At 43.9% G+C, this 22,644-nt stretch overlaps 1 protein-coding gene across 8 annotated transcripts in view; it reads right to left on the reverse strand.

The window, feature by feature from the left end:
* Nucleotides 1-1,042: 1,042 nt before the first annotated feature.
* LOC307045511 (CREB-regulated transcription coactivator 2) overlaps nt 1,043-22,644 on the reverse strand; it is a 40,550-nt gene continuing 18,948 nt past the window's right edge. For 2 of the 8 annotated variants that reach the window (XM_079691204.1, XM_079691198.1), the window contains 11 exons: nt 22,327-22,424; nt 20,615-20,641; nt 20,408-20,487; nt 20,187-20,236; nt 19,690-19,961; nt 17,296-17,723; nt 12,961-13,239; nt 10,556-10,756; nt 8,301-8,372; nt 8,020-8,188; nt 1,043-6,829 (listed from right to left, as the gene is read on the reverse strand). In XM_079691204.1, the coding sequence (XP_079547330.1) occupies nt 6,639-6,829; nt 8,020-8,188; nt 8,301-8,372; nt 10,556-10,756; nt 12,961-13,239; nt 17,296-17,723; nt 19,690-19,961; nt 20,187-20,236; nt 20,408-20,487; nt 20,615-20,641; nt 22,327-22,424 (1,867 nt within the window). In that variant the 3' untranslated portion in view covers nt 1,043-6,638. The remainder of the gene's footprint in view (nt 6,830-8,019; nt 8,189-8,300; nt 8,373-10,555; nt 10,757-12,960; nt 13,240-17,295; nt 17,724-19,689; nt 19,962-20,186; nt 20,237-20,407; nt 20,488-20,614; nt 20,642-22,326; nt 22,425-22,644) is intronic. The other 6 variants (XM_079691203.1, XM_079691205.1, XM_079691202.1 and 3 more) reach the window with 5 other exon arrangements.

The raw sequence follows: 22,644 nt of genomic DNA on the forward strand, positions 1-22,644 counted from the left end.
ATCTTGTACTTGAGTAAAAGTAGAAGTACTCAGATCTTGTACTTGAGTAAAAGCAGAAGTACTCAGATCTTGTACTTGAGTAAAAGTAGAAGTACTCAGGTCTTGTACTTGAGTGAAAGTAGAAGTACTCAGGTCTTGTACTTGAGTGAAAGTAGAAGTACTCAGGTCTTGTACTTGAGTGAAAGTAGAAGTACTCAGACCTTGTTCTTGAGTAAAAGTAGAACTACTCAGACCTTGTTCTTGAGTAAAAGTAGAAGTACTCAGATCTTGTACTTGAGTAAAAGTAGAAGTACTCAGATCTTGTACTTGAGTAAAAGTAGAAGTACTCAGATCGTGTACTTTAGTAAAAGTAGAAGTACTCAGATCTTGTACTGAAGTAGAAGTACTCAGATCTTGTACTTAAGTAGAAGTACTCAGATCTTGTACTTGAGTGAAAGTAGAAGTACTCAGATCTTGTACTTGAGTAAAAGTAGAAGTACTCAGGTCTTGTACTTGAGTGAAAGTAGAAGTACTCAGACCTTGTTCTTGAGTAAAAGTAGAACTACTCAGACCTTGTTCTTGAGTAAAAGTAGAAGTACTCAGATCTTGTACTTGAGTAAAAGTAGAAGTACTCAGATCTTGTACTTGAGTAAAAGTAGAAGTACTCAGATCGTGTACTTTAGTAAAAGTAGAAGTACTCAGATCTTGTACTGAAGTAGAAGTACTCAGATCTTGTACTTAAGTAGAAGTACTCAGATCTTGTACTTGAGTGAAAGTAGAAGTACTCAGATCTTGTACTTGAGTAAAAGTAGAAGTACTCAGATCTTGTACTTGAGTAAAAGTAGAAGTACTCAGATCTTGTTCTTAATACAGATCTGTAAAGTAACTAAAGGGATTACATACATGTAGTGGAGTAAAAGTACACAGTAGCATAAAATGGAAATACTCAAGTTAAGTACAAGTAGTACCTCGAAAAGTTACTTAATTACAGTACTTGAGTACTTCCACCTCTGAGTATATGATCTATGTGTTTGTTTATGGTAATATGAACACGGAGAGTCTGCAGGTTTCATTTGTTTATTTTCTGTAAAATAATGTGAAGTACAGTCTCTTTAAAAATGTCTCTGCTTGAAAACATATTCATATTTACAACACTCAACATTCCCAGGTTATTTATTACAAGGTTCAAATAAACATCTGCAAACAACAACAACAAAAGAGTCAATTTATTATTCCAAAACAAAGCATCAGACGCAGGACGCTCATTTTAAAAAAAGACGTGGAAACTAATAATAACAATATGAGAGAAGCTAAAAGCATACATCGATAGAAAATATGAAAAAATATGAAATATGGCCTTTAACTGATCCCTAGTGTACACACACACACACACACACACACACACACACACACACACACACACACACACACACACACACACACACACACACACACACACACACACACACACACACACACACACACACACACACACACACACACACACACACACACACACACACACACACACACACACACACACACACACACACACACACACACACACACACACACACCTTAAATATACTGTATTTACTTTTTTGTTTAAAACATATTATCTGAGGAATTATATACAGACAGACCACTTTGGATTAAAAAATACAACGTCTATAGTCAGAATAACATTAATAATAATTATACTTTTCTACCTCTTGTTAGATAAAAATATGTTGCTCTGCTCGGACAGGAAGTGCAGGTAAGAGAGGAGGCGGGGCTAAGGGCTGTCAGTCACAGTGACCCCCGGGGTTAAAGGGCAATCCCGCCAAAAGCTTGTTGTTGAATAAAGTTCACAGAAAGTGTGTGCTGTACTTCGTGGAGTCAACTTTCATCATCCATCAATCTGCCTTTTAATCTCAGGTACTTTTGTTCTAAAGGTGAACATTTTTTTTCCTATTTTATTTACTTCATAATTATCAAAAACAAAAAAAGAAGATATTCTCCCCAGAATTAATATATCTTATAAAGAAGACCAACGCCACAGGACTCATACTCTGGGTGTTTCTCAAGGTCGAGGAAAGCTGCTTCAGAGCCACTATTTCAAGGACGCTACGTCATCGCCGAAGGACTGCTCCAATGTCCAGGATCCTTGGAATTCTACCGAGGACTGAGTCCTTTGTTGCGGGAAATTTCGTGGCTGCACTGTGTAGACATTTCCCAAATCTTTGCCGGAAAATTTAAGGCGGGGCCTCGCATATGACGCACACTTGCTAGCGTGCTCCGAATGCCAGGAAGGATTCTTGCCTAGCCTCTGAAGGACCCGACTCGGAAGACAAGGAAGCGTCCTCGACATTGAGAAACACCCCCTATCTTTCTAGAAAAACCACTGGTACGCACATTGGAATATTATATTTAAAACAGAGAGGGGTTATAAGTAGGGATGTCCCGATCACATTTTTTTGCTTCCGATCCGATTCCGATCATTTGATTTTGCCGATACCGATTTTTCCCGATCCGATCTTTATGCAATGCATTAAGAGAAAAAAAGAAAAAAAGCATTCAAGTTGTCCCTTAAGGTTATTTTTTAAATTTAAATTGGATTTTCTATCCAACATGGATATAGCTTCTTTCTTTCACAGCAGCATTGGATCAGTTCAGTTGTGCAGCATTGGATCAAAACAAAATAAAGCTTATCAGTACTCGTTAGCTTACTGCTACAATTAGACACTGCGCCCACTCTGTTGCCAGATTTGAGAGAAATAAGCAGGTCTATGAGAACAAGCCCCAAAGAAGCAACACATACATGATGTTGTGTAATTTGAAACCAAAACTAAGGCCTCAGGATGACTTTAAGACTTGAACATGGTCATTTTTGTTTTGTAACATTGAATACAAAATTTTAAAAAAGTATTTAAAAAAAAAAAAAAAAATCCCGATCCCCGATTTTTTTCTCCCGATTCCGATCTTTTGAAAATCACGTGATCGGATCAGGACATCTCTAGTTATAAGCTACCGTTGCTCGACTTCTACTGCGTTTAAAAAGCATAACCAAGAAACTTTCTGGCGTTATTTAGACTTCAAAGCGTCCGTTAACTGAGAAAAGAAGTGGCAGATGGATGGATGAAGATGGAGACAGAGTTCAGTTTCAGCCTTAGATCCATATGTAGTCACGAGTCACTATCTGTTGGCACTTGGTGGTAAAGTCTGAGGAGATGAACGTTGGGGGGATTGCCCTTTGAGAACCTGAAGAAGCGCGAGAAAGCTGAGGAGCGACCTCGCTTTCAAACAGGAGGAAATATGCAGATTTGTACACGTTAATATGTTCCAGTAACAGATGCAGTTAACATTCAGTTCCATCATTTCAATGCATAATCTTTTATATTAAAAAAGTCGGCGATTACAGGCGGGTGCAGGCGGTGCGATAACGACGCTCCGTTAAAAAGGGAATGTGTGTCAGAAACACGGCGCTGCAGATTTACTAATAAACATCCGACTCGCAGAACAAGGGGTACCAAGACATGCTTTAAAGGTCCCCTATTATAAAATCCTCTTCTTCATGTCTCTACATCAACATGTGTCCCCTCTTCTCCATGTCTCTTCTACATCAACATGTGTCCCCTCTTCTCCATGTCTCTTCTACATCAACATGTGTCCCCTCTTCTCCATGTCTCTTCTACATCAACATGTGTCCCCTCTTCTCCATGTCTCTTCTACATCAACATGTGTCCCCTCTTCTCCATGTCTCTTCTACATCAACATGTGTCCCCTCTTCCTCATGTCTCTACATCAACATGTGTCCCCTCTTCTTCATGTCTCTTCTACATCAACATGTGTCCCCTCTTCTCCATGTCTCTTCTACATCAACATGTGTCCCCTCTTCTCCATGTCTCTACATCAACATGTGTCCCCTCTTCTCCATGTCTCTACATCAACATGTGTCCCCTCTTCTCCATGTCTCTACATCAACATGTGTCCCCTCTTCTCCATGTCTCTACATCAACATGTGTCCCCTCTTCCTCATGTCTCTACATCAACATGTGACCACTCTTCTCCATGTCTCTACATCAACATGTGTCCCCTCTTCTCCATGTCTCTACATCAACATGTGTCCCCTCTTCTCCATGTCTCTACATCAACATGTGTCCCCTCTTCTCCATGTCTCTACATCAACATGTGTCCCCTCTTCTTCATGTCTCTTCTACATCAACATGTGTCCCCTCTTGTTCATGTCTCTTCTACATCAACATGTGTCCCCTCTTCTCCATGTCTCTACATAAACATGTGTCCCCTCTTCTCCATGTCTCTTCTACATCAACATGTGTCCCATCTTCTCCATGTCTCTACATCAACATGTGTCCCCTCTTCTTCATGTCTCTTCTACATCAACATGTGTCCCCTCTTCTTCATGTCTCTTCTACATCAACATGTGTCCCCTCTTCTTCATGTCTCTTCTACATCAACATGTGTCCCCTCTTCTTCATGTCTCTTCTACATCAACATGTGTCCCCTCTTCTTCGTGTCTCTTCTACATCAACATGTGTCCCCTCTTCTTCGTGTCTCTTCTACATCAACATGTGTCCCCTCTTCTTCGTGTCTCTTCTACATCAACAGACAGAGAATCAGCACTTTGGAAACAGGGCTGAAACAGAGGGGATTATGGGTAATGCTGCAATGATCTGTTTGGTGTTTCAGCCAATCAGAGACAGGCTCTGTATATATCTGAGACCTGTGATATATTGATGAAGACGAGGATGATAGGGGACCTTTAAGAACAAGCAGGCTAAGGAAAGTTGACGGTGGCGTAGAAGACGCCTGAGGAACACCCGAGCTTGTTTTTGGTGATTCTGGTGGAAAATTCAATGATTTGTTTTATATATATATTTAAATCAATGATTCCCAACTTTTCTTTGGACAAACATATGATTTGTTGGAAACCAAAGTGTGGTTTTTGCTGCTTCACAACAAACTCCTGACTCATTTTCTAAATATATCAATTAAGGATATGTACTTCATATTCCTGTGGAAAGTATATTTGCGTATATATTTTCTTTCTACCTTCAAATTTAGTTTTAAATACTGCAGTGTCTGTTTTTGTAGTTTTACTTTGTTGCCCTTCTAATGATGTTGAAATCAATTAGAAAATCAATTAAATCAATCAATAAGAAACGTGTAATGCGAGCTTCTCGGATTGATTTGTGTTTTTAGAAAAAGGCAAAAATCTTTAGTATATTTTTAAAGAGCAAAAAAGTCACAAATAATCTTCTCCGAAATACTTTTTAACATCCGAGCAAAAAAAAAAAAAATTCGAAACCAAATGTCGTTTGATTGCAACATCATTTTACACCAAAATCACCAAAAATGTAGTTGAAAAACGTTGAAACATAGAATAGATATACGTCCGTCTCTCCCGTCTGCAGACCACGAGGGGACAGTCATCGCCTGGATTTGATTACATTCAGAAAATATATACATTTGTCCATTTGGACCGTCTGTCTGCGGCCCGTTCAAAGCATATCTGCAAATATGAATACGACGTGTTACTCGTGAGCTCTCCGGTTAAAGCTCGGGCGTCTTCTGCGATCACAGGACGAGTTTAAGGGGGGGGGGGCGACATCATGATTAAGTCACTTGAGAAGCAGCAGCATATCGGGGGCTTTGCACTGAACACACCTTTAACCTGCTCCCCATCGACCACACCCTCTTTTATTCAGAGGACTGTCGGAGCAGGGAAAGCTTTCGTTTAAAAAAATATACAGACCTCTGAGTCATGGCTGAGTTCCTGTCAAAGTGGCGGATAAAGCGGAGGAAGCTGAACCTGAACTATCCGGCGCACACGTCCCTGCAACAGTCGGACCGATCATCACGATGCATATTTTCTTTTCTCGATCTTACAAGCACTGCTGGTTTTACAGACTTTTTTTTTCTTTACATAAAGCCGACATGTTTTCTTTTTGCATTTACGCGAGTGCATTTTCCATTGACATGCAGATCGTACAAGCTAATGCCGTAACAATAAGAGAAGCGCTGTGTCTCAATCCGGATACTTCCTTCAGAACGCTGGTATTAGCAAGCTAGCTAGTTAGCAACGATTGTTTGAGCTACCAGATCCTTACAGGCTGATGAGTCAAACCCAGATAATGAACGGGGCTTCTTTTGGACATGAGTATAGTGGTACGTTACGGCCTTATTTCAGGCATCTTACCAAAAACTAATTCAATAAAACCATTGACTTCCAGCGAAGGGACAGGAAGTGCTAAAATGCTGACTCATGTGTTTGTGAGGAGTTATTCCTTCACCCCGTATTAACCCAAATTAGGGATTGGGTATATATTTTTTTGTACAGTGCCTTATTCACCGGAGCATTCACGGCTGAGCTTCAGCTACGTAGCCAAGATGGCGGTTGTCGTTGAGCGTGACATGTGACCAGCTCCATCCGGTACTCAGTGCATTTTGCTATACTTCGCATTGGGACGCACTACACAGCTGGTGTAAGACGAACAGAAGAACGCGAATCGAGACACAGCAACGGGTTTTTCTTGACTTCAAGCGTTGCGAGAGCTTTTTTGAGTTAAGTGCCTTTGATGGTCCAGGAGAGAAATGTCCTCGGAGGTTTGACTCCCAAACCTGGCTCTGCTGAGCGTCTCTCGTGGGTTTCCTCCTCCTCACTTGAAGCGGTCGGATCTGAAGGAGTCCTCCACGGCGGGGTCGGCCAGCATCAGGTCCCCGTCCAGCATGTCCAGAGCCAGAGGGTCCATCCGGAGCGGGTCGTCCAGAGAGAAGGGGTCCATCTCGAAGCCCGGGACGTGAGACAGAGCGCTGGTGATCTCTTTAGAGAGGCCAGGGGGGGAGTCTCCTGCAGAAGGAGGGAGGGGGGGAAACACTGAATGTTCTCTTCCAACATGAGGGTAACATGATAACAAAGGTATCAACTGTAGCTGAGAACATGACAGGATGTGTGATTACCTAGAAGAGCATCAGGACTGTTTGAGGCATATGATAGCTATGTGATTAACATGATGACTCAGCCTCTATGGAGAGAGACATATGACAAGCATGATCATTTCTGACGTGGAGCTAATCTGAAGTAAACATTGAATACTGCTTTCTATTCCTCCATCTTGTGACTGAGGAACTCCCTCTCTTGGATATCAGCAAGTGAAGGACACTGTTCAGGAACTAGTTGATGCTCTGTATGTGATGACTCCTTCCATTCTGGAGAGGATCACAGATACATGGATCCTGAGGTTCAAGATCAAGACAGGGACGAGGGAGATTTTTCTAACAGTAGAACAAGAAATGAGGAAGACTGATGTAATAACTGACACTCAGTGAGCTCAGCGTTTGTGAAAAATGGTTCTAGACCAGTGCTTCTCAAAGTGTGTGCTAACTCTCTGAGGTCTAAGCCCTTTGTTCACATGTTAGGCTCGCCTGTTTGTTTTTTGTAAAAAAGCTATTAAAACATGAACCTTGGGGACCATCGGGCCGGCCTGCATGGTCTGCCTACAAAAAATAAAAAAATGTGCAGCCTCAACAACAGCCTCTGATCATCAACAGACTCCATGCAATGCTTCATTGGATGCATATATTAGATACTAATCTCTATCTCACTCCTAACACATCTAAATCTACTTCCAGCATGGATACATAATCAGAAAAGACATCCATTGTTTGTTTTATACGCTTCTTGAAAGCATCGTTTTTCTAGAATAGATTACAAATCGCCGGAGAATTGTAAAAACAAGTGGCAGCATGTGTGGCAAAGGTGTTGAAACGTAAGCTCGTTCCATTGCGGAGATATTCCCGCGAGAGTGCGGAAAACTTAAATGAATGTATTTATTTCAAATGTGAAATGTTACCAATATATTCACGGACCACTAGGGGGCGCTCGCGGGGCACTTTGAGAAGCACTGATAGACCAGCATAATGCACACTGCCTCTATTCTGTATGTCAGTATATTAACCAGGGGGTCAGGAATAACACGGAGCGCTGTTTTGGACTCGGCGCTGAAACGCTGCGGGCGTTAAACCTGTGGATAAACCCACCGGTGAGGATGATGTTGGGCACGTTGTGGCGGCCGTCCCCCCCGCAGTAGTTCTGGTTGTGGGGGTCCTGCAGGTCCAGAGGCCCCTGGCTGTTGCAGGGGAACTGGTTCTTATCGGAGCTCAGAGCGTGGTTCAGAGAGAGACAGTCGCCCTGGCTCTCTGCGGAAAACTGAAGCACAGAAACAGATTCAAGGCAGGATGAATACACAGATTACACCGGAGAGGATAACGTACGTGTGTGTGTGTGTGTGTGTGTGTGTGTGTGTGTGTGTGTGTGTTACCTGCTGGTTGGATTTCCCCGTGAGCTGCAGACTCAGATAGGGGTCGTCCAGCAGAGAGTTGAACAAGGCATCCTGGGAAAGAGGATAATGTAATGAGAGGATCTGTGTCATGTTGACAGACAAGCAATGCCAGAAATATAAAAAACGTTCATAAAATCCTATTTACTCTGTCTGTTTATTTTATTTACTGTTTCTACTTTCACTATATTTTGATGATAATACTTTTCTACTTTTACTTGAGTAACATTTTGAATGCAGGACTTTTACTGTAACAGAGTATTCCTACACTCTGGTACTTCTACTTTTACTCAAGTACAAGACCCGAGTACTTCTACTTTTACTCAAGTACAAGACCTGAGTACTTCTACTTTTACTCAAGAACAAGATCTGAGTACTTCTACTTTTACTCAAGTACAAGATCTGAGTACTTCTACTTTTACTCAAGAACAAGATCTGAGTACTTCTACTTTTACTCAAGAACAAGATCTGAGTACTTCTACTTTTACTCAAGTACAAGATCTGAGTACTTCTACTTTTACTCAAGTACAAGATCTGAGTACTTCTACTTTTACTCAAGAACAAGATCTGAGTACTTCTACTTTTACTCAAGAACAAGATCTGAGTACTTCTACTTTTACTCAAGTACGAGATCTGAGTACTTCTACTTTTACTCAAGAACAAGATCTGAGTACTTCTACTTTTACTCAAGTACAAGATCTGAGTACTTCTACTTTTACTCAAGTACGAGATCTGAGTACTTCTACTTTTACTCAAGAACAAGATCTGAGTACTTCTACTTTTACTCAAGTACAAGACCCGAGTACTTCTACTTTTACTCAAGTACAAGACCTGAGTACTTCTACTTTTACTCAAGAACAAGATCTGAGTACTTCTACTTTTACTCAAGAACAAGATCTGAGTACTTCTACTTTTACTCAAGAACAAGACCTGAGTACTTCTACTTTTACTCAAGTACAAGATCTGAGTACTTCTACTTTTACTCAAGAACGAGATCTGAGTACTTCTACTTTTACTCAAGAACAAGATCTGAGTACTTCTACTTTTACTCAAGTACAAGATCTGAGTACTTCTACTTTTACTCAAGTACAAGATCTGAGTACTTCTACTTTTACTCAAGAACAAGATCTGAGTACTTCTACTTTTACTCAAGTACAAGATCTGAGTACTTCTACTTTTACTCAAGAACAAGATCTGAGTACTTCTACTTTTACTCAAGAACAAGATCTGAGTACTTCTACTTTTACTCAAGTACAAGATCTGAGTACTTCTACTTTTACTCAAGTACAAGATCTGAGTACTTCTACTTTTACTCAAGAACAAGATCTGAGTACTTCTACTTTTACTCAAGAACAAGATCTGAGTACTTCTACTTTTACTCAAGTACGAGATCTGAGTACTTCTACTTTTACTCAAGAACAAGATCTGAGTACTTCTACTTTTACTCAAGTACAAGATCTGAGTACTTCTACTTTTACTCAAGTACGAGATCTGAGTACTTCTACTTTTACTCAAGAACAAGATCTGAGTACTTCTACTTTTACTCAAGTACAAGACCCGAGTACTTCTACTTTTACTCAAGTACAAGACCTGAGTACTTCTACTTTTACTCAAGAACAAGATCTGAGTACTTCTACTTTTACTCAAGAACAAGATCTGAGTACTTCTACTTTTACTCAAGAACAAGACCTGAGTACTTCTACTTTTACTCAAGTACAAGATCTGAGTACTTCTACTTTTACTCAAGAACAAGATCTGAGTACTTCTACTTTTACTCAAGAACAAGATCTGAGTACTTCTACTTTTACTCAAGTACAAGATCTGAGTACTTCTACTTTTACTCAAGTACAAGATCTGAGTACTTCTACTTTTACTCAAGAACAAGATCTGAGTACTTCTACTTTTACTCAAGAACAAGATCTGAGTACTTCTACTTTTACTCAAGTACAAGATCTGAGTACTTCTACTTTTACTCAAGTACAAGATCTGAGTACTTCTACTTTTACTCAAGAACAAGATCTGAGTACTTCTACTTTTACTCAAGAACAAGATCTGAGTACTTCTACTTTTACTCAAGAACAAGATCTGAGTTCTTCTACTTTTACTCAAGTACAAGAGCTGAGTACTTCTACCCCTCTGCTCTCTGAGTACTTCTCCCTTGTCTTTAGTTAAAATATCTGGAATACTTCCCCCCCCCCCCCCCCCCCCTCTGAGTATCCTTGGTTGAGCTTCCTCACGTTGTAGAGGTCGGTGGCGAGGCTGTGGCTGATCTGCTGGAGGTGGGGGGGGCCGCCGGCTCTCTGCTGCTCCACTTCCTGTTTGACGTGACGCTGAGAGACCTGAAGACACAGATCCATCGGCCGCTCGTTCTTTATCAGCTGAGCGTTCCCCGAGGTCATCTGCTGCCCCATCGCCCTCTGCTGCTGCTGCTGCTGCTGCTGCTGGAAACACAACATGAGCCGTGAACACTCAGGAACACCGCTCTGATGTCTATATGTGTTCACACTCGATATGAGACCTGAAGTGAACCCTCTGAGGCCTCAGCCCTGTTCTCACATGTTGGGCTGGCCTGTTCTCTTGTTGTTGTGAAATGCTTTAAAACATGAACCCAGTGCTGCACAAGTTATATACATGCTCTTTTTCAGAAGAAGCTAAGCTATCAGTATATGTAGGCTACAGGGGGGTCTCATTGATGTACAGAGAGTCATGAGACCATAAGTACAAAAGAAAAAACACAACGAAAATGTTATCACTCAGAAATGTATTCAAATCCCACAGTGGAAAGTATTCTACGTCTCTTGACAGAATTTTTTTTTAAATAAATGTTCATAAAAGACATCCATTGTTTAAATTTTAAAAAACATTGATTTTCTAGAATAGATTACAAATAGATTACAAGCGGCCCCATGTGTGATGAAGGTGAAACCTAAATTCTCATTGATCTAAATATCTCGTCTTATTTCAAGAAATCTTACCGAGCTAAGTCTCACTTGTTCTGTTGGCCTATCTCTTTACTTATTACAAGAGAAAACACCTTGTTGTTATTATTCTGTCACTTGATTTGGTCCAGTGTCGTTCCTTGTTGCTCACAGCAGAAACTGCACCTTCACACTGAGACTCTTTAAAAAGCACCGTCCTCTTTTCCTCTCCATTATCTGTTCAAAGCAGGCCTGCAATCTGTGCCTCGTGCTGCTAGGGGGCCTATGCACTGGGCCCGAGCCGCTGCTGAGCGACTGCATAGAGCGACTGCATAGAGCGACTGCATAGAGCCTGTCAAGAGGACTTTTCTCAATGTCAGAGCAACGTCAGCACGAAAACAGGTAGGAACTATTTTCTGACTGGTGCCAATGGCGAAACGAGGACCCAGTGCGTCGCTCGGTGCCTACGGTCTCTCCTGAACGACAGCCGGTGTCCCGCTACCGTCAGGGAGTATGTGGCTGCTACCTCATCTCAACATGCAAGGGTTGACAACAACACAGTGGGGAGCCACAGGCTGGCATCCCTCTTCTTAATAAGGGGAGCTCTGAGGCTGCGCCCCCCAAACGTCCCAAGGGCTCCTGCATGGGACCTGCCCTTGGTGCTGGACGCCCTATGCTCGCCTCCCTTTGATCCCTTGTCACAGGCAGGACTGAGGTGGCTCTCAGCCAAGACGGCTTTCCTTCGTGCCATCACTTCAGCAAAGCGTGTAAGCGAGCTTCACTCCTTGTCCTAGAACATCTCGTGTCTGAGGTGGAACTCAGATGGCTCAGGTGTCACCTTATGGCCGAACACAGCGTTCCTCCCTAAGGGGCTGGCACGCTCTCATCTCAATCGGCCATCCAGCTGGCAGGGTTTGACCCCCCATCAGGAGAGGTCAAGACTCTTATGCTTGGTGCGGGCCCTTAGAGCTTATGTCCAGACTACCGCAGGCATACGGCAGTCTGAACTGCTCTTTCTCCGTTACGGTGGTCCTCGAAAGTTACGTATGTAACTACGGTTCTATGAATCCTGGATGACCGCCAGAGTTCTTAGTCACTCAGAATCTCCTGTTCCCGCGTGAAGATTATATAGGACTGAACTCATTGACAACACCGGAACTTATGCCTTCCGGGGTCATGCGATGTCACACGTGACTTTGACATAAATACTTGACCTGCGCATGCGCGAGACAGAAGATATCCAGTGATAAGCACTGCGTCTGGCGTCATCCAGAATTCATAGAACCGTAGTTACATACCTAACTTTCGTTTTAAAGAGTACCTGACCTCCCTTTATATTAATAGAACAATAATGTCATTGTTAGCTAATGAATGTTTCCATGGTGACCAACGGCAACATGACAACGTTTTCATTGGTCCCTCTTCTTTAGAGAAGACCAGGAAATGATGGATACACGGATCGTGTTCAAATCAATAGGCACGCAATGACTCTAAATAATAATGATCACGCCACCAAACACACATTCAGACTAAAGGAACCAGCCTGTTTGGAAAATGAGAGAAGTAGGAAGTACAGGTATTTGAGTAGTGGAGTAAAGTACTGATACCAGAAACATTTACTTAAGTACAGTAACAAAAGTATTTGTACTCCACTACTTCCCACCTTTGAACCATGCTGTGTAGCCGTAAGAAAAATCTACTTTAGATCTGAGTACTTCTCCCACCTCTGCTGAGCTGAAGTGCTGCAGCTGCTGGTTGTGAGAGTTGCGGAGATTCTGAAGGTGGAGCTGATGGTGCTGCTGGGAGCCCTGCTGGTGCTGCTGGTGCTGCTGGGAGCCCTGCTGGTGCTGCTGGTGCTGCTGGGAGCCCTGAGGGTGGGACTGGTGCTGCTGGGAGCCCTGCTGGTGCTGCTGGGAGCCCTGCTGGTGCTGCTGGGACTGGCTGAGCGGGTATGGAGGGAGCCGCTGGTCCAGAGGAAGTCTGCTGGTGTCCAGAGGGACGCCCTGTGGATGGGGTAGGGGTTGGAAATGTTATTATTCACCATAATAAGACTGCTAAACACCTGAGTGGAGTGCACCAGTTAGGCCTAAAAAAGTAGGTCTTAACTCTAACGTCGGGCTTAACTACGTCCGACTTAGTGATTAGAATTTACACCGAGTGCACCAAGCCTGACTAGTCACGTCGAAGCTGTGCCTAGTCTTAAGATGCGTGTCCACGTCAATACATGCAGGTAATACATTACCAAACAGTGATTGTTGCCAAGCAACACACGTCTGGACTCTACATAACTTAACACTCGAACCTCTCCATTCAAAGCAAGCAAGATCGGGGAGAGCGCAGCGTTTCGGTCTGATCCGTGCTGGAGTTGAGGGGAGATCTCCTCGACTAATTCAAAAAGGTCTGCCGAAGCGAAACCTCTCTATCAGCTCACTGTCCGAATAGGTGTCCAGTGGGTTTGTTCCATCATGGACGACTCTCTCGTCTTAATGCCCTTTCGTTGTTAAACTTGTAAACAAGACCCCCTGCCATCGTTAATATCCTTCTTGCCTGTTTTACGTTACTATGGATACTAGTCTGTCTTCCTGATTTACGCCTGCTCCATACTAGGCGTAAAAGTTACACCTGGGCGCAACGCATACCGGGCTTTAGTCTAAGTGGTGCACTATCATAACTTCAGTTTGGTCTTAACCTTCTCGTCGGACGTAGAGTTACGCCCAGTCTTACGCTCAGCTGGTTCACTCCACCCCTGAGCTGTGTGAAGTGAAAAGACTAAGAAAAACTATTTATCTAATATACCATATTCCAATTACTTGTATAACGACTATTCTGCACTTTTCGATTATATAATTATATTTTATTTGTATTTACTGTTGGAGCAGCCTGTGACCTCAGATGTTCATCGTCATATCTTCTCTGTATCTCTGACACATGACCATAAAAGCCTTGAATCTTGAAAAAGTCCCCCGATAAACATTCATGTGTTTGTCATCTTGCAATCTACTAATTTATATAAATAGTTATCACCGCAATAAACCGTATTTAATTGTGTCTTAATGTACGTTATTTAATTTCATATTCTGTTCTTGTACATATCCTATATTCTGTTGACATGTATATAGACTTCTTGCATTAATTTTTATTTTTGTATTTTATACGTTGCATTGTTGGAGGAGCTCAGGTCAGGAGAGTTTCATTACCATTTCTACTCTGTAGCTCATGAGCATGAGATGATAACACCTTTGAATCTTTGAATCTAATAAGTTAGTCGTCTAGTTCAGGGGTTCTCAAACTTTTGTGCGGACCATTATTTATTATCAAGGATTTTCGCGGACCACCTCATATGCAAACCGTAAACATAAGAACATATATAAACGTAGTGCCAGATTCCAAGATTGAGGGCGAAGGTTAGCTGGTTTTAGCCTCTCGTTAGCCGGGGTCTCGTTAGCCGGGGCCTCGTTAGCCAGGGTCCCGTTAGCCAGGGTCTTGTTAGCCAGGGTCTCGTTAGCCAGGGTCCCGTTAGCCAGGGTCCCGTTAGCCAGGGTCCCGTTAGCCAGGGTCCCGTTAGCCAGGGTCCCGTTAGCCAGGGTCCCGTTAGCCAGGGTCCCGTTAGCCAGGGTCCCGTTAGCCAGGGTCCCGTTAGCCAGGGTCTCGTGAACCAGGGCCTCGTTAGCCAGGGCCTCGTTAGCCAGGGCCTCGTTAGCCAGGGCCTCGTTAGCCAGGGCCTCGTTAGCCAGGGCCTCGTTAGCCAGGGCCTCGTTAGCCAGGGTCTCGTTAGCCAGGGTCTCGTTAGCCAGGGCCTCGTTAGCCAGGGTCTCGTTAGCACAGAACGCATACTGGCAAAGGCTCATCTTCAGTGCCTGTGTAGGTAAATCCCAGTTCCAAGTAGTTCCCATTGTATTTTCTCTTAATCTTCCCTTTCTTTGTTTCTTTCTGCGGAGTCTGGCTTGTAGATGCCTCCGACTCACTCTCATTATCTTCATCAACGTTAACGGTAACCTCTTTTCTCTTCAGAGAACCTGCTGCTAGCCACCGATCCATGTTTGTGGTGTTGCATGCACACACGTAACCATGGGTAACCAGTAGTGTACTTAAGTGTTGTCCATAATTAACAATAAGAAATATCTGAGTTTTAACACTACGTTTATATATATACTTATTTTTACAGTTTGCATACGAGGTGGTCCGCGAAAATCCTTGATAATAAAAAGTGGATTCAATTTTTTTCACGGACCACCTGCAGTACCCTCGGTTTGAGAACTGCTGGTCTAGTTGCCAGCACACAGAAATGTTGAGTACCCCTAAAGTGTTATGTTAGAAATGCATAGTAGGGTCTCCAGCACATAGAGATTGCCGGATGCTAACCTGCATGTGTTGGGACACTTACACAATTAGCAATTAGCAGTTGTGTTAATTAGCATTATAGCCAATCTAAACAATAGTTAAAAAATGGCATGGCCGATTTGGTCAATTGTGTGTGTGGTGGGTTTGAGGACGCTGAATCCATTTCTGATATTAATTGGATACAAAATGTCAGTTTTAACCAGAAAGAGGTCACATGGATACTCTCTGTAGGCTAAGCCCTAATATCACTCCCAAATTGTCTGAGCCATTTCGTCCACAGCTGAACTTTGCTCCACTTCCTGCTGGAGCTCCGTCTGTCTCTACAGCCATCATGAAGTCAAATTAGTGTTTTTTCTATGAAGAGATCATAGAAAACGTGTTTAAAATAATGATAAATAAATCAAATGGTTGGCAAAGAAGTAACACTTGATATCTGCAGATGTCCTCCACAGTGTAGCTTCCTGCTGGTGCTCCTCTCTGTTCATCAGAGATCATAGATAACGTGATTAAGAGGTACAAATAATGATTCAATTAATAAAATGCTCGTTAAAGAAGTGAAAAAGATCACACTGATATCTGCAGATGCACACAGTGCCGCTTCCCGTGTCGTTCAGAATCAGGTTTATCACCAGGTGGGTCGACACATACGAGGAGTTTGACTTGGTGTCGTGTATTCAGAGAAATGGTCCCGTGTTGTAAGCCTCTTTGGACTACATCTTTTTTATATTTCTTACGGCCCGTCTACACTACAGGCATCAAAACATCTTGAAGCTGGGCGTGTCTGAAGCTTGGCGATTTTTTGCGAGCAACGCGACCAACAACCAATCACATGAATCTCCCGCCCCCGACATACAAAGCAATAGCAATGTTAAAACGAAGTAACCTGGATATAAACTCTCCAAACAGGCGAAAACCTACCAGTTTCACCCACTGTCTCTGCCACCTCCCTCCATGCCTGGTTCCTCCGGTTTGTATCCCGGTAAATAGTTCCGGTCGTAAAGAACCGGGTGATTTGGTACCGTAATATCTCGTTTGGAATATGAGGAAATGAACTGCGGTCTGGCTCTCCCAGCTTGTACGCGGTTTGATTGGCTGCGCTTGCACTGGCGGGATTTGCATAAACGGGATTTGATTGGCTGATGCCAAGGGTTTGCCAGTAATGAGGTGGTGGTATGTGTGTTCTGTGTGTGTGTGTGTGTGTGTGTGTGTGTGTGTGTGTGTGTGTGTGTGTGTGTGTGTGTGTGTGTGTGTGTGTGTCTATGTGTCTATGTGTGTGTGTCTATGTGTCTATGTGTGTGTGTGTGTGTGTGTGTGTGTGTGTGTGTGTGTGTGTGTGTGTGTGTGTGTGTGTGTGTCTTTTGAGCATCTATCGGCATCAAAAGTTGAACAATGTTCAACTTTTGATGCCGATAGATGCTCGTGATGCTTGCAAAGCCATGCCATGCTCCCCACAATGCAGTTTGGCGAAGATTACAAATCTTCTACGTCACCCCATCCAAGTGAATGGGCGAAGCGTTGAAAGCATTTTTCGATGCCTGTAGTGCAGACGGGCCGTTATGCTTTGTTGATAATTACTATTGTGTATTGTACTTTTTGATTATACTATGTACCAGGTTGTGTGAGACTCACTGTCAATGAACTTGTTCTAATAAATGTGAAAAACCCAGATGGAAACCTATTTGAAGGAAAGTACAATAACATAAATCTGTAGTTGTTACCTGTGTGATGGAGGACAGCGTGGGGGAGATGGTGGGGGAGAACTGCTTGGAGTGATGCCTCCGGGAGTCCCCCCCCAGGGGCAGGATGAGGGGGGAGAGCTGCACCCGTCTCCGTGGCGATGTGCTTAGCGACGGCGAGAAAGAGGAGGAGCCTCCGCCGCCGTATCCGGGGTTACCGCTGGACACCGACTGCAGGGAGGAGCTACTGAGGGAGGAGTGCAGCGATTGGCTGCTGAGGGAGGACTGCAGCGAGGGGGAGGAGCTTAACGAGGACTGCAGCGAGGGGTTGCTGAGCGACGAGTGCAGGGAGGCGGAGCTCAGAGAGTTGGAGAAGGAGTGGTTGCTGAGCGACGACTGGATGTTGGGGTTGCTTAGCGACGACTGCAGGGAGGGGTTGCTAAGCGTCGTCTGCAGAGACGCCATCAGACCTGAGGGGGACGAGAACACACCTGTTTACACACACCTGTTTACACACACACACACACACACCAGTTTACACACACACACACACACACACACTTGTTTACACACAGAACACACCTGTTTACACACAGACACACAGAACACACCTGTTTACACACACACACACCAGTTTACACACACACACACCAGTTTACACACACACACACCAGTTTACACACACACTTGTTTACACACAGAAAACATCTGTTTACACACAGAACACACCTGTTTACACACAGACAGACCTGTTTACACACAACACACACACACACAAGCAGAACACACCTGTTTATACACACACACACACACACACACAAGCAGAACACACCTGTTTATACACACACACACACACACACACACACACACACACACACACACACACACACACACACACACACACACACACACACACACACACACACACACACACACACACACACACACACACACACACACACACACACACACACACACACACACACACACACACACACACACACACACACACACACACACACACACACACACACACACACACACACACACACCATCCCTTTTTATATTAAGTTTTCCGACATGTTGTGTTTAAATATGCAAATGAGGCTCCATGTGATAATCTGCAGAAATCTGTTGTAAAGCATTTCCTGATTACCTGACATTGATATCATATCCATCTTGTGATGCTCGACTTTTACTGTCAGGGGTTTATTCCTGGTGTTAAAGGCTGCGCTACGTTAAAACTAAGACTGTTCCAGCTCTTCTATTATGACTCTTGACCCGTCAATACAAATCCTCATTACTGCCAATTATTGATCAGAGCCTGCGTGTGACTTAAAGACGCAGCAGTCAGTGAGACTCTGTTGTGACATCGTGAGGCTGCAGCAGCTTCCTGCCTCGCTGCAGCCCACAGACCATAAAACAAGGCGACATTTTCCGACTGCACTTCCGCCCTTCAAATAAAAAAGCACCCTCCTCTCTTTTCTCTCTCTGAAGGCTAAATTTAGCGCCTGGCCTCGCCGTACATCCCCCCTTCATCTCCTCGCCCACACACTTCCTGTGCTAACCTGCTCTTAGCCAACACTTTGATCCACACACACTGAACCAGGTTAATGAGAGGCTGGGAGGAGTACCTCTTACTTCAGTGACTCAGATCTGCTACTTGAGTAAAAGTAGAAGTACTCAGATCTTGTACTTGAGTACAAGTAGAAGTACTCAGATCTTGTTCTTGAGTAAAAGTAGAAGTACTCAGATCTTGTACTTGAGTAAAAGTAGAAGTACTCAGATCTTGTTCTTGAGTAAAAGTAGAAGTACTCAGATCTTGTACTTGAGTAAAAGTAGAAGTACTCAGGTCTTGTTCTTGAGTAAAAGTAGAAGTACTCAGATCTTGTACTTGAGTAAAAGTAGAAGTACTCAGGTCTGGTACTTGAGTAAAAGTAGAAGTACTCAGATCTTGTACTTGAGTAAAAGTAGAAGTACTCAGGTCTGGTACTTGAGTAAAAGTAATACAAAATAGTTCATCTAAATAGTTCATTTCTCCCCTTAAAACTTTTATAACTTAATAACAGTTCATTTAAAAGCTTAAAAACGGTTTCTCTGGTGGGATAGAATATAGAATAGATAGAATTGGAGGAGGAAACCCTCGTTAATGGTCACACAGGCAGAGCACGCAGCACACAGTGACACGTGGTCTCTGCTTTTAACCCATCCTAGTACCAGGAGTCTAGTGCTAGGAGCATTGCTCTGCAAAGAAATAATAACTACACTTCAAGCTGAAGCGCCACAGAGCCGGTGAAGCATTAGGTGAATATCAGTAGATATTTAAAGACCTGGTTTAAGAGAGTTTAAGCTCAGACAGAGTCGCTGAGCAGCCCCCACAGATCCCGTGAGATCTTGAACCCTCACGTGATTCCAGGCAGACAGGTGGAGTTGTACCTGGCGTGTGGTGGTGGAAGTTGGCGTTTCCGCCCTGAGCGTTGGCGGCGTTGATGCCCAGCTGCGTGAGGGTGGAGGCCAGGTTCCCCGTGCTGCTGCCCCCGCTCAGAGAGGTGCATCCTGGGTAACAGGGCTCGTCCTGGTCCAGCGGCGTGGGCAGCGGCGACGGGAAGTGGAGGCTGGAGAGATCGGGCAGCGAGCCGCCGGTGTTCAGAGACGCCGGGACGCTGTGCGCCGGGGGGGGGGACGGCTGCTCCGGAGACGAGAAGATGCTGAGGAGACAGGGTTCAGTAACTAAGTACATTTACTCAAGTACTGCACTTAGTTAGGATTTTGAGGTACCACTACAATTGGGAGGTATATGGTGTACTTCAATGTATATGTGTGTGTGTGTGTGTGTGTGTGTGTGTGTGTGTGTGTGTGTGTGTGTGTGTGTGTGTGTGTGTGTGTGTGTGTGTGTGTGTGTGTGTGTGTGTGTGTAGTGATGTTAGACTTACTTGATGCCAGGGACTTCACAGGATTTTGGCCGGGACGACAACAGAGGCAACTGGAGAATAACACATAGTTACGTATAATTACGTTTTTCTGTTTTATTTAGTGGATTTACACATTAATAAATAAGTCAACAAGAATGAAGAGAAACTCCGACTGGAGGGATTCTAGCCTTTGCCATTTACATGCACAAAACTTGCACTTTTTAAAATACATATGTACTTACCTTCTTGGTGTCCCAGGGCTTGAGCAGCTTCCCCTCATCCAGCATGTTCTCTTCGATCGGGGGCACCGGGTACGGAAACACTGAGATCCATTTGAAAAGGAAACGGTGCTGTTACATGACAGCTGTGTGTGTGAGTGTGTGTGTGAGTGTGAGTGTGAGTGTGAGTGTGAGTGTGAGTGTGTGTGTGTGTGTGTGTGTGTGACTCACTTCGTCTGCCCTCTCCATCGCTCTGCCCTGCAGGATCACACACACACACACACAACAGTTAATAGTGAGCTGGAAATATCCTCCTCAGTTAATATTCAGAACGTCCTGTAAGGAAAACCTGTCCACACGACTTTATCCTATTTATATTTCTTCTATAGGTTAACAGTTTAACAAAGAACAGGTTACCACATCCAAAATACAGAAGAAAGGAACAACAAACATCAAAACCACTTTCACTTTCTGTCACTGTGGTTTCAAGAGGAGACGTGTGAAAGCTGCAGGAACAAGTCCTGAAACATGACTCAGCATTTCATCACTTCCTGTCCGCTGTCTGGAGGTTGACGGTTTCTGAATGTTTTTATGTTCACATGTTCCTGAAATAAGGTCTGTGGTTAAGACGAGCTGAAGAGATTTTTATTCTACCGCGTAAAGTATGTCAGTAAATACCTCTCTTCTGGATTTACTAACGACGGTTGCTAATAAGTGCCTAAATGAGACGATTTAACGTCATCACGCCCAACATTAGCCTCCTTTAGCTTAGCGGTGGTGACGTGAAGTCATGTGACCGTGCTGTAGTTCCTTTATAGCCCAACATTAGCCTCCTTTAGCTTAGCGGTGGTGACGTGAAGTCAGGTGACCGTGCTGTAGTTCCTTTAAAGCCCAACATTAGCCGCCTTTAGCTTAGCGGTGGTGAGGTGAAGTCATGTGACCGTGCTGTAGTTCCTTTATAGCCCAACATTCGCCACCTTTAGCTTAGCGGTGGTGACGTGAAGTCATGTGACCGTGCTGTAGTTCCTTTATAGCCCAACATTAGCCACCTTTAGCTTAGCGGCGGTGACATGAAGTCATGTGACCGTGCTGTAGTTCCTTTATAGCCCAACATTAGCCACCTTTAGCTTAGCGGTGGTGACGTGAAGTCATGTGACCGTGCTGTAGTTCCTTTATAGCCCAACATTAGCCTCCTTTAGCTTAGCGGTGGTTACATGAAGTCATGTGACCGTGCTGTAGTTCCTTTATAGCACAACATTAGCCTCCTTTAGCTTAGCGGTGGTGACGTGAAGTCATGTGACCGTGCTGTAGTTCCTTTATAGCCCAACATTAGCCTCCTTTAGCTTAGCGGTGGTGACGTGAAGTCATGTGACCGTGCTGTAGTTCCTTTATAGCCCAACATTAGCCTCCTTTAGCTTAGCGGTGGTGACGTGAAGTCATGTGACCGTGCTGTAGTTCCTTTATAGCCCAACATTAGCCACCTTTAGCTTAGCGGCGGTGACATGAAGTCATGTGACCGTGCTGTAGTTCCTTTATAGCCTAACATTAGACACCTTTAGCTTAGCGGCGGTGACATGAAGTCATGTGACCGTGCTGTAGTTCCTTTAAAGCCCAACATTAGCCACCTTTAGCTTAGCGGTGGTGACATGAAGTCATGTGACCGTGCTGTAGTTCCTTTAAAGCCTAATGTTAGATACTTAAAAAATCAAAAGTGGTGTTAATATGGAGATCATCCTGCTTCCCTGAGTTTTTCTGTCTCTAGATGTGATGTGTGTGTGTGTGTGTGTGTGTGTGTGTGTGTGTGTGTGTGTGTGTGTGTGTGTGTGTGTGTGTGTGTGTGTGTGTGTGTGTGTGTGTGTGTGCGCCTGTGTGTGCGCCTGTGTGTGCGCCTGTGTGTGCGCCTGTGTGTGTGTGTGTGTGTGTGTGTGTGTGTGTGGCCTCACCTGAGCGTCTGGTGCTCTGGAGGGGACCCCCTGTGGAGAATGGGTCTCCTTGGGGGGGGTTCATCACGCTGGTGTGGAGCGCCGAGTCAGAGTTAGTCCTGAGGGCCGAGAGATCCAATAAAAACGTAAACACTTCAATCAGACAATCTCTATAACGCCAGCGCTGTTTTAATCTCCATGGTGATAGATGACAGTAGCTGTGATATCGGAGCGATGCCATGCTGGCTTCCCCTGAGAGGAGGAACACCTGACAGCTCCCGTTATAAACCACTCAGTCACAGTGACACTTGCAATAAAGGACACGCCACACATTAAAAC

This window comes from Notothenia rossii, assembly GCF_949606895.1.
Source record: "Notothenia rossii genome assembly, chromosome: 7".
NCBI classification, from domain to species: Eukaryota; Metazoa; Chordata; class Actinopteri; order Perciformes; family Nototheniidae; genus Notothenia; species Notothenia rossii.